General features: G+C 39.9%; 1 protein-coding gene across 1 annotated transcript in view; it reads left to right on the top strand.

The window, feature by feature from the left end:
* The window catches only part of Cth (cystathionine gamma-lyase), a 34574-nt gene extending 21753 nt beyond the window's left edge, over positions 1 to 12821 (top strand). The window contains exons 11-12 of the mRNA XM_006974906.4: positions 6893 to 7031; positions 12235 to 12821. Of these exons, the coding sequence (XP_006974968.1) occupies positions 6893 to 7031; positions 12235 to 12243 (148 nt within the window). The 3' untranslated portion in view covers positions 12244 to 12821. The remainder of the gene's footprint in view (positions 1 to 6892; positions 7032 to 12234) is intronic.
* The last annotated feature ends 276 nt before the right edge of the window (positions 12822 to 13097 follow it).

The following is a 13097-nucleotide window of genomic DNA, read 5'->3' as shown; positions in this document are numbered from 1 at the left end:
CTCTCCACTATTGCTAGTAGTCTAAGCTGGGGTCATCCTTGTGGATTCCTGGGAATTCCCTGCCACCAGGTTTCTCCATATCCCCATGATGTCTCCCTCCATCATGGTATCTCTCTTATTACTCCCCCACTCTATCCATGTTCCAGCTTGACCATCTCATTCCCCATCCCCTCCCCTCTATTGCCTCCCTCACCTCCAGTTTACTCAGAAGATTTCATCTATTTCCCTTTCCCAGGGTGATCCATGTGTCCCTCTTAGGGTCCTTCTTGTTAGCTAGCTTCTCTGGAGCTTGGGTTGTAGTCTGGTTATCCTTAGCTGTACATCTAGTATCCACTTATGAGTGAGTACATACCATGTTTGTCCATTTGAGTCTGGGTTACCTCACTCAGGATGATATTTTCTAGTTCCATCCATTTGCCTGCAAATTTCATGATGTCATTGTTTTTTATTGCTGAGTAGTACTCCACTGTGTATCTGTACCACATTTTCTTTATCCATTCTTCAGTTGAAGAGCATCTAGGTTGTTCCTAGGTTCTGAATAATTTGAATAATGCTGCTATGAACATAGTTAAACAAGTGTCCTTGTGGTATGATTGAGCATTCCTTGGGTATATGCCCAAGAGTGGTATCATTGGGTCTTGAGGTAGATTGATTCCCAGTTCTCTGAGATACTGCCATACTGATTTCCAAAGTGGCTGTACAAGCTTGCACTCCCACCAACAGTGAGGAGTGTTCCCCTTGCTTCACATTCTCTCCAACATAACTGTCATCAGTGTTTTTTGATCTTAGCCATTCTGACAGGTGTAAGGTGATATCTCAGAGTTGTTTTGATTTGCATTTTCCTAATGACTAAGGATGTTTAGCAGTTCTTTAAATGTCTTTTGACCATTTGAGATTCTTCTGTTGATAATTCTCTGTTTAGCTCTGTGGCACATTTTTTAATTCAATTGTTCGGTTTTTTGATGTCTAGTTTCTTGAGTTCTGTTTGTATTTTGGAGATTAGCCCTCTGTCATATGTGGGGTTGATGAAGCTCTTTTCCCATTCTTTAGGCTGCCTTTTTGTCTTATTTACTCTGTCCTTTGCCTTACAGAAGCTCCTCAGTTTCAGGAGGTCCCATTTATTAATTGTTGCTCTCAGTGTCTGTGCTACTGGTGTTATATTTAAGAAGGGTCTCCTGTGCCAATGCAGTCAAGGCTACTTCCTGTTTGGTTCAGTGTAACTGGATTTATGTTGATGTCTTTGATGCACTTGGGCTTGAGTTTTATGCATGGAGACAGATATGGATCCATTTGCAATCTTCTGCATGTTGACATCCAGTTATGCCAGCACCACTTGTTGGAGATTCTTTCTTTTTTTCATTGTACAGTCTTGGAGAAGGAGGGAATTTTGAAGGACTGTTCTACTTTGTTTTGGCAAAGTTTGGCAGTCACTTTTTTTTTGTCTTCTGTTGGTCCAATTGGACAATATACTGTCAAGCAGTCAAGGCAAGGGCAGTTTCTTTGCCCAAATGGCTAGCTTTTGCCATAAAGAAAGCAAACTCCACATGAAGGTTCTTCAGTGCCCATCATTTTCTTTTGAAATAAATTGATGCTGTCAGGAGCAGACTTGTCTCACTGTCATGAAAAACCCTAGGTTATTAAACATAGTAAATGCCATATGCTGTAGTTCTTTGAAGTGTTCAAAGACTATCTTTCTATCTATCTGTTGGTCTGTCTGTCTATCTATATAAATATATCTGTGTATGACCTTGAAAACATACCTAACATGATTATAAGTTTGACTATTATAGGTAACTACTATTAATCTGTATTTCTTAATTGCACATTACATTTTTCTTAAGATTTTTATTTATTATTTATACAATGTTCTGCCTGCATGTATGTGTGTAGGCCAGAAGAGGGCACTAGATCTCATTACAGATGGTTGTGAGCCACCATGTGGTTGCTGGGAATTGAACTCAGGACCTCTGGAAGAGCAGCCAGTGCTCTTAACCTCTGAGCCATCTCTCCAACCCCCTGCACATAACATTTTTAAATGAGTTGCATAAGCACAATACCCTAAACAAGAGTAGAAACATACATAGAGTATAACAAAAGTTACTTTAAATAAGCCAAAATCCACACCAATGTAATATATTTAAGATTAGTAGTTGCTTTTTTTTAGTTTAAAAGTAGATGCAATAATCCACCCCTTTATCCTGTCATTTCTATATCCCCCTTTTTCTTTTTAGAATAAGATCCCTGAATCTAATCTCCTTTGTTCAGTTTTTTCCCTGACCATTATCAATAACAACTTATAACCAACCCCCCTTAAATGATAAGAAACATACATAACCCATCTTTTGGAATGTGGACATCATTCTCTAGACTACTTCCTGTTGTTTGTGGGTGCTGATATCTTTGGGGGACCCTTGAGAAAATCAGGATAATTGTTAGGTCTTGGCTGGAGTAATTTATGGGCCTGGACCATCTCATCCAGCAGCCTTGAAGCTGTTTTGTATGCAGAATTCTGAGGAGACTGTAACAGAGACATTCTGAAGCCATGGTGGTGCATGCCTTTAATTCCAGCACTCGGGAGGCAGAGCCAGGCAGATCTCTGTGATTTCAAGGCCAGCCTGGGCTACAGAGTGAGTTCCAGGAAAGGCACAAAGCTACACAGAGAAGCCTTATCTCAAAAACCAAAACCAAAAACAAAAACAAAACAGGCATTCTGAGATGCTGGACCTGGGCCATCCATTTTCATTGGTGTTTGGTTCCCTTGTTCTGAAAATACATACTTTTAAAGGTAACATACATTACAAGTATTGAATATATGGTATGTACAAGTCAGTTAAAGATGATTTTTTTTTTGTTTTATATTTGAGCAAGTAAAATATACGTTTTGTGTTTTGTATTTTTTTCTTTTAGGTTTATTTCTTTATGTCTATAGTCAGGATTTTCAGGGAGTCTTCCCCAGTCAAACCTGATCCATACCAACCTGGAACAAATCCACAGCCTCTCATCTCCTGTGGAAATAAAAGCATAACCTCTTCCCCAAAGTAAGATATCTTTGACTTCCATTTTGAAGTCAAGACATTTAAAAAAATATATAGATTGGTTTAATCCAGCAGTTTTCATAATCCAGTGTGTTTTAGGAGCCATTGTTCCCTCATTAGTAATCAGAAAATCTAAAAACAACATAATAACATACAGAATCTAGACTCTCTGTGTATTTCCCATATTTATTACTTTATTCCCTTTTTAAGGGATTTACTATTTTAAACTATTTTTTTTAATCTGTGACTGTATATAACCTTTGTCTTTCTCTCCCAAGCCTATGTATATTTTTAAACACACTGTAACCCAGCTAGAGGTTTTTTGTCTGCATCTGTCTTTACTGCATATCTGTAATTTTTTCTGTCTGAATGAGCAAAACTTAAACCTACCATGCAGCTTAGTTCATGGCGTGAAGCCCTCGGGCAGTGGCTGGGAGACATGTCTCTGTACCACAGCTGGCATCTTTATCTTCGGAAAAACTTTGTACCTGTCTCAGTCAGGGTTTCTATTCCTATGATGAAACACCATGACCAAAAGCAAGTTGGGGAGGAAAGGGTTTATTTGACTTTTACTTCCACATCATTACCCATCATTGAAGGAAGTCAGAACAGGAACTCAAACAGGGTAGGAACCTGGAGGCAGGAGCTGATGCAGAGGCCATGGAGGGGAGCTGCTTACTGGCTTGCTCGTCATGGTTTGCTCAGCCTGCTTTCTTATGGAACCCAGGACCACCAGATCAGGGATGGTACCACCCACAATGGGCTGGACTCTCCCTAATCAAACACTAATTAAGAAAATGCCTTACAGTTGCATCTTATAGAAGCATTTTTTCAATTGAGTTTCCCTCTTTTCAGATGACTCTAGCTTGTGTCAAGTTGGCACAAAACTAGCCAGGATATTACCCTTTTTAAATCTCAATGTAGAGAGTGTGGGGGAAATGCCTGAGTTAATGTCCTGGCTCATATTACAATATTAAAAAATGTCTATTGCTATGGACTACTTTATGAATCTGTTGCATTTTTAAATACTTGCTCTTCCCTTATTTCCTCCTTATCTCCCTCCTTCCTCCCTCCTTTTTTATTTTGATTTTCTGTTTTTGTATCATGTATTGGAACTCAGTCCATGAAGGCTTACCTTTCTGAATTCTCACAGTCCATACTTTTCTAGTATGCCCTAATTAAAATAACTTCATGTACTTTAACTGATGCTTATGAAATGCTTTTAAGATAGAAGTTACGTGAAATTCCTACACATTAAAAAGTAATGGCTGCAGGCATCAAAACGCTGATAATCCCTAGCACACCTCATTTCCATATAATCACTAATATTTCTCTAATAGTAAAATCATTTACTTTTCTGAAAATGGATTTAAAATCATGAGTTTACCAATATGATCAGTAGAGTCTTTCATATTTAGAAAAGAAGGTGTGTATCCACCCTTCTTACTCATGGTATATTATTTGAAACAAAAATACTGTGCTAATTACCAGTGTTTTTACAACCTTTCTAAAATGTGTGAAATTCTGGAATGTTCCTGCTGCTGGAGAACATTTCTCAGTGTCTTCATTTTAGGAACCTGATAACCCACTCCAGGATGGGCAGCCAGTGTTCTAGAAAAGGCTGCCCAACAGCTCATGAATGCTCAGTGTCTTAAGGCTTCAGATTTTTAATCATTTTCCCCCTTAGACGTTAATAAAATTATTAATTTTAGGATAAGAAAATGATTACTTTTAACTCTTTCTCTCCTGTTCTCTTTCTTTCTCTCTCTCTCTCTCTCTCTCTCTCTCTCTCTCTCTCTCTCTCTCTCTCTCTCTTCCCCTCTCCCTCCCTCCCTCCTCTTCCTCTTTCCCCCACTATCTTTACAAAGTAAACTGTATGTAAAAAATTTTCATATTATGTATCTGGTTTCTCTTCAGACAACATAAATCTTTCAAATATTGAAAAAAAATTAATGGCTGCACACCCAGCAGTAGGTGGCCAACAGGGAATGAACTCGGTTGCTTCTTGGGAGGTTCCTTGTTTCATACCATTGTGTCAAGGCGTTTCCTTTCACTTTAAAAAAAAAAACTTTTTTGTTTACATTTATTTTATTTACATATTTTTCTCTCTCTTTATGCTACAGATTCTTTGTGTATATATTATAGCTACCAGTTTAATGTTTTTATGGGGATCCTGAGTGTGCAATCTTGTGCCTTTTTTCCTTATGTCTCATGATTACTTGCTCTGGGGTGGACCTCCTAATTAATGATTGATGTGGGTGGGCCCAGCCCACGCATTAATTAAGAAAATTCCCCACAAGTTTGCATCCAGGCCAGTCTTATGGAGGCATTTTCTCAACTATGGTTTCTTCTTCTCAGGTAACTCTAGCTTGTGTTCAAACAAAAACCACCTGAACACTTCCTTAGAGAGCCAGCAAGATAAAGGCACTTGCTGCATAAGCCTGGCAACCTGAGTTCAATCCCCGTAACATGAATTGCTAACTGGTCTTTTTTTTTTTATAAAAAAAAAAACCTCGGAGCCTGATATTGGGGTGAATGCTTAACGATCAGAAAGACAAAGGAACAAGCCACCTGTTACCTCTAGGACTCCTCAGCCTGAAAAGCTTTTCTCAGCCGAAAGATTTTAGTTTCTGTCTCCTCATGCCTTATATACCTTTCTTCCCTACCCTCATTTCCTGTCTCAACTTTCCTAGTGCTGGGATTAAAGGTGTGTGACTCTCAAGTATTGGGATTAAAGGTGTGTGCCACACTGCCCGGCTCTGTTTCTCTCCTAGACTGAGTCAATCTCATGTAGTCCAGAGTGGCTTTGAACTCACAGAGATCCATATAGATCTCCTGAGTGCTAGGATTAAAAGTATGTGCCACCACTGCCTGGGTTCTATGTTTAATCTAGTGGCTCGTTCTGTTCTCTGATCTTCAGGCAAATTTATTAGGGTACACAATATATCACCACACATCCCAGAACCCACGTAAAGGTTGAAGGACCAAACAGACTGCACACATTTGTCCTCTGACCTCTACACACATCCTGTGCCCCTTCCACCAATCACGTACACATATATAAAAATAAAAAAACTTCCTTAGAGCAACAAAAGATACTGTTTATGTACTGTACAATTCAAGTGCTTTTTTTTCCCCTGTGGTCTGAGGGTTGTTGGTTGCAGAGCACAGGGAAATAAGCATACTGGCGGCAGAACACACCTTGGATCTAGGTATCACAGCCTCCCCTGTGTGGTTCTCAGTCTATTCAGACCCTACCTTGAGCTTCCATAACCATCTTGCCAGGACTTCTTGGGTAGGTTTGTCTGCTTTTCTCCAGAACCTCCTTCATCCTCTAATGTAAGAGAACAGCTTGTTTCTTCCTGTAGTGCATGATACAGTGGAAGCCTGACTTTGCACGTCTTGAGAATGATCAGCTTATAGTTTGGAAACATTTTCAGTCCTTTCTTCCATGTGTTCTGCACTAGAATTTCTGTTGCCTGCTGCTGGCTGGTAGAGGCCTGGGGTTGCTTTTCATGGATCTGCCTCAGAAGGATGTTTCTTTTAAAGAGCAGTATAGGAGCAATTTGATTTCAGCTAAAGTCTCATTCAGACAGGTGGTCCAGTCCACAGGTGGCTGGTTTCTCCCCTACCAGGGTACCAAACGGCTGTCCTTAACCCATTTTTATGGCATGTGAGTAATAAAAGCATGACAAAAAGAGGTAAGTTTGATAATTGCTTATTTTCTATTTGCCTTTGAAAAATTATAAAAGTTTAAAAATAGGAGCAGAAAGAGACCTGAAGATAACTGCCAACATTTTAGCTAGAAATATACCTGGCACAATCCAATGATAACATTTCTTCACATTTACTTCCAGAGCAATCATGACCCATGCATCTGTGCCTGAGAAGGACAGAGCTACCCTTGGGATCAGTGACACACTGATCCGACTCTCTGTGGGCCTAGAGGATGAAAAGGACCTTCTTGAAGACCTGGATCAAGCTTTGAAGGCAGCGGTGAGTTTTGTGTGTATGCATGCATGTATACATATGTCCTCTTTTTTCTTTTATTGAAAATAGATTCTTCATATAATATATTCTGATAAGTTCCCCTCCCTCTGCACCTTCCAGTTTCTTCCCACCTCCCCTCCTATCCAGAGCCATGCCCTTTCTGTCTCTTGTTAGAAAACAAATGGAAAAAAATCTAAGGAATAATAAAAAAAAAAAGAAAGAAACAAATCAGAATGTGACAAAACAGCCAAACAAATAGAGAGCTGATGGAAAAGCACAAGAAATGACTTGTTTGCATACATAGAATAAGACCACCAAACTGGAAGCTATAATATATACACAAAGGACCTGTAAAGTCCAAAAAACGGGGGGGGGGGGGGGAGTGGTTTGTTTCCCCAATGAGACTCACTTGGAGAAAACTAATTTTTTATTAGCAAATGACTATCAAATGCAGCTACCTTCTGGCTTTAAGAATAGAGGCGTGTCCACTTTTCTCAGCTCTGGGACCTCATTTGGTGCAGACCCATGCAGGTGCTGTACATGTTGCCACAGTCCCTGTGAGTTCTTGTTGTGTCTGAAAGGCCTTGATTCCTTGCTATCTTCCATCCCCTCCAGCTCTTACACTCTCTGCCTGCTTTTCCCCAGTTTCCCTGAGCTCTAAGGGGAGAGTTGATGGAGGACATCCATTTTAGGGCTCAGTGTCTCTCATTTCCAATGTCTTCCAAGGTCTCTCACTCTGCATATTTCTGCCTTTGGATCTCTGTATTTGTCCCTATCTGCTGCAGGAGATAGCTTCTCTGATGGCTAAGCAAGACATTGGTCTATGAGTATAGCAGAATGTTACTAGGAGTCATCTTATCGCTGCGTTCGTTTATCAGAACAGTAGTAATTGGTTTCCCCCTAGGTCCCTACCCTATTTAATCTCAGGTTCTTGGCCACCCAAGCAACACTGGGCATGGGTTCCATCTCATGGAGTGCATAGATTAACTGATGATTAACTCAAATCATATATTGGTTGGTTATTACTGCAAACTTTGTACTGTTTGGTGTAGCTGGGTTGGTGTTCACCTTTCTCCTTTGGTATCATGCAGAGAACCTTCCAGTACTATGAATACTAATCTGTAGGGGTGAAATCTCTAGGTGGGCACCAGCTCCACTTCTCCATGTTCAGTAAGTTGTCTAAGTGTTGTCTTCAGTAATAGGACCTTATCGTCAGTTTGTGGAGAGCTACCAGGAGCCATGGCAATAGCCTGGGTTGTTTGTGGTTCCGTGGGAGCCTTTTGGCCCTAAAGAACTCAATTAGATGCAACCCATTCCCAATACTGGAAGTTTTATTTGATGACGAGACATGTCCAGTTGGGGCTCTGTCTCCCTGTTATTTGGTGATTTATTTAGATCGCCTTCACATATGTATGTGTGATAGGAAGCTTCTACTGTACTAGGTTTCTATGCAACCCCTCAAATGCCCTTCGTTTTAACTGTCCCTCCCCATAGTCCCTTCCTTGCCCCTCTCTTCCTTCCCTCTCCCTACTTGATCCTTCCATTGTAGCCCCCACCCACCCACCCATCCAAAGCTGTCTATTCTCTTTCCCCTTTCTAGGATAGATCCTAGGAAGATCTGTCCCTTCATCTAGTCCCTTACACTCTGTCTAACCTCTGTGGTTATGCAGTTTGTAGCTTGCTTGTCAATGACTTAACAGTAAAAATCCACATATAAGTGAATACATATAGTATCTGGGTCTAAGTTACCTTACTCAGGATGATTTTTTTTTCTAGTTCCATACCTTTACCTGTGAATTTCATGATTTCATTTTTTTTAATGGCTGAGTAATACTGTATAGTGTAAATGTACCATTTTCTTTATATCCATTGTTCTGTTGAGGGATATCTGGGTTGTTTCCAATTTCTGGCTATTATAAATAGAGCAGTAATGAACATGGTTGAGCAAGTGTCCTTTAAGTACATGTCCAAGAGTGGTATAACTGGATCTTGATGACATTTGATTCTCATCTTCCTGAGGAACCACTACACTGCTTTCCATAGTGGCTTGTACAAGTTTGCACTACCACTAGCAATGAATGAGTATTCCCCCATTACACATCTTCACCAGCATGAGCTGTCATTCATTTTATTGATATTGGTTATCACTGCCTGTGGGGCAGCCTCCAGCAGCACAGGGCTCAAAGGGAAATCCACAGAGTCTGAGTGTACTCGACTTATCTGAGGAGGGTTAAGGGAAAAAGCACACTGTCTCTTGATGGTTTCCTTTTTTATCCTCTATTCTTTTGTGTTCTTTCTTTGTTCTTTTCATTGTTGGTTGAAGAAAGAAGGCACTCCAAGATGAAATTTTAAGGCCCATGTGACAGTAGGAAGGTCTACCCTCTGTTGCTGGAGGGCTTCTCTCCAGGTTCCACCAAGCCCAGCAGTCCCACAATCCAAGTATCAAATAATCACTCAGACGCTTATATTTCTTATAAACTGTATGGCCGTGGCAGGCTTCTTGCTAACTGTTCTTTTATCTTAAATTAACCCATTTTTATAAATCTATACCTTGCCACGTGGCTGGTGGCTTACCGGCGTCTTTACATGTTCCTTGTCCTGGCGGTGGCTGCAGTGTCTCTCCCCCTTCTTCCTGTTTCCCCAATTCTCCTCTCTCCTTGTCCCACCTATACTTCCTGTCTGGTCACTGGCCATCAGTGTTTTATTTATATAGAACGATATCCACAACAACCCTCTTCTGATGGACTGAACCCTGTACAGCCATACAGAGGAATATTTAATGATTGTTACACAAAGTATTTCCTCATACCAAGATCCCTAATCTAAATTTACATGTCTTACTGAAGGAGAGCATCACATGCCTCCATCACTCTAGTCCTTTGTTATGTATTGTGTGCAATACACAATAATACAAGAGCCTCAGGTTTGCCTGAGGCATCTTGTGAGCAAAGTCATGGGATGGCTACACAGCCCCTTCAGCAAAACAATAGCTGTCTTCTACAAGGATTCTTCAAGGTCAAGGTACTTCTAAAAAACAGCTGTTAATTCTAATATTTCCCCATACAGTGATTCTGCTAAATTCCTGCAGAGTACAGGTAAAAACACATTTGTTTGTTTTTTGTTTATCTCTCTTACATGATTAAAAACAAATTCTTCCCAATATCCCATATAAGCTTATATCTAAGTAACTGGTTACAGATTAACAGAACATGAGTAAACAAAGTGTTTTTTTTTAATTTAATTTCTTTTTCTTTACTTTTTTAAAATTTTATGTGTATGGGTGTTGTTTTGTTTTTTTTAAGATTTATTTATTTATTTATTATGTATACAGAAGAGGGCACCAGATCTCATTACAGAAGGTTGTGAGCCACCATGTGGGTGCTGGGAATTGAACTCAGGACCTCTGGAAGAGCAGTGGGTGCTCTTAACCTCTGAGCCATCTCTCCAGCCCCACAAAGTGTTTTTTTCATAGCCAACTCCTTTGTTGGCAGGCTGCATGTTGTGGTTACAAAGAAAGAATCAATCATTTTACTATTTATCCCGAAAGTTAATCTTATAAGGAATCTTAAAGGAATCACAAACCTTAACTTCCGTACATAAAGAACAATCAGTCAGCTATATTCTAGATCCTTAGGATGCATTCCATTCATCAATAGTTCTTTATACCAGGAGATTGAGGGCACGAATGGGTACAAGCAATTAATCACTACCTTTGATCATAAAGCAACCCTAACAAGAAAATACATCAGCCAGTAACAGTTGGGCTGCTCTGTATTTTTCACGCTAGCTTTGTGTCCTTGTGAACTTTAGATTGTTTTCTGCGGTTTTTGGTCTTAAGGCTGTTATCACAACATCTGATCTAACCTGAAGTGATGCACACCAAAACCTGTGACTGTGTCTTTCAAAAAAAAAAAAAAAAGACTGAATTTGAGCCAGCCTGGCTACTGGGACTCAATTGTTTCTCTTAATCATTAGCTTGAGCTACGATCTATGCAGGTCCTAAGTGAAACTCACAGGCCCTAGCTGTGTAATATTTCCTTGTAGTTATTTTTATTCATCAAAACTCTGTATAAGCTAACGTTATTATCAATTAGATGGTACAGCTTAGAGAGGAAGTCATCTTCATAATAATCCAGAGGTAAAAATACCCAGTAGAACGGAATATTTCCATGAGATAAACACACTACATCACAGGCAGTGGGGATCTCCCCACACCCGTCACACCATGCCAGATACCAGAGACAGATGGCAGCAGCAGATGTGTAGACACAGCAGAAGCAAAAGACATTCCGGGGTCTGTGGTCTTGGGGACCTTGCCTAACGGAGAGTCACCGGTCAGGGGATTGCCTCCTGGTGGGCTGACACCTTGAACTTCAATTGCCACCTGCTGCTCCTCTGACAGGGCCATGCTGACTGGAATAGGATGAAATCTCAAAGTAGTTTTAATTTCCATTTTCCCGATGATTAAGGATGCCGAACATTTCTTTTTTTTCTTTTCTTTCTTTTTCTTTTCCCTTTTTTTTTTTCTTTTTGGTTTTTCAAGACAGGATTTCTTGGTATAACTCTGGCTGTCCTGGAACTTGCTCTGTAGACCAGGTTGGCCTCAAATTCAGAGAGCCACCCTCCTCTGCCTCCTGAGTGCTGGGATTATTAAAGGCATGTGCCACCACCACCTGGCTGAGCATTTCTTTTAAGTGCTTCTCTGCTAGCATGTGTCTAATCTTGAGGGTGGGTGTCATCATATTTACAAAGAGTGGCCTCGCTAGAGATTCATACTCCAGCAAGTGTGCCTAATACTTACCTGGCCAACATCTGTGAACTTGGTCCCTCAGTCTAGAGTTGACTTATCCCCTCTAAGAAAGAAAAGCCCCCAACCCACCCAACATCTCCTACCATAATATCAGCCTCACTGAAGACATTTGATGATTCAGACTTCCGGGCCACCTTTGGTATCATCTCCAGCTTCTTGGGTTCTCATAGTATTGGGCATCTGACTCACAACTCCTTCCTCCATCCACCACAAACCCAGTCTAGAGCCACCCCAGTTCCAATCTGACCATCACCAAAATTAAAGTGTCCTCACTGTCACCTCTAAAGGTGTCACTTTCATACAGCTGACATGGGTGAATAAGCAGGAACCTCAGAAAGAGCTCTCCGAGTAGGAGTGTGGAGGTCACTGACATTCTTTTCCTGTGCATTATTGATACAGCACCCTTGAAGTCTGAGTTGAAGCTGGCATTCCAGTGCTGCCGTCAGGAGCTGCATCCAAGGGGTCAGATCTTCCAAATAACTGGACAGACCATTAAGGAGCATTTGCAGAATTTCCCGGAGAACATTTTAAAGCACCTAATGACTTTTACAGCTATAACCTTCTGGGGATCTTCCCTGTTAAGGATTGTCTTCTGTTTGTCTTCCTCTAACTGACAGGTTGGTTCTGTTAGTATCTTTTTGATAATTTTGCTACATTTGTATCCAAGGAAGTGAGAATTGTGCTGTTTGGGGGATTATGTTGTTGAGCTTTTCTTTTTTCTGTAGCCTAAGATATATTTTAATCATGTTTACAGTGTCATAATTTAGTATTGTTTTATGAAGTTAAATTATTAAATGATCTTAAGTCAACCGTGATTTTTTCCATTCTGTTGAAAATTATTGAAAGTGATGTTTTTTAACATCACTTTATTTACCACAAGCCAAAAATCAATGAAATGATTGAAATGCCTACTGTGAAATTCTAGTGATTAAAGGTTGTACTTGATATTTGTTATTTTTCTTAAATAAATCCAGTTATCAAATGCACCCCTCCCAGATACTGCTTTGCTATTTTGGGGTTCTTTTTAGTTCCCAGTGGCTGCTCTAGAGGTCTCAAACTTTATTGATTTTTATAAATGTAATTGACTAATTTTATCCTTAAAGTTTAATATTTGCAGATTAGGTACAAATTATAAACTCAGTGCTTTTTATACTTTTCATATTATTATCTTAAATAGTAAAGCTATTGAAGTAAGCTTATTTATTGTATTTAAAACCAGAATATTTTGGGTATTTCTCCCTCAACAAGAGTTCTTTCTAATT

This window comes from Peromyscus maniculatus, chromosome 6, assembly GCF_049852395.1.
Source record: "Peromyscus maniculatus bairdii isolate BWxNUB_F1_BW_parent chromosome 6, HU_Pman_BW_mat_3.1, whole genome shotgun sequence".
In the NCBI taxonomy this organism is placed as follows: domain Eukaryota; kingdom Metazoa; phylum Chordata; class Mammalia; order Rodentia; family Cricetidae; genus Peromyscus; species Peromyscus maniculatus.
Note: the sequence above shows the minus strand (reverse complement) of the source record. Positions and strands in the feature narration are given on the sequence as shown.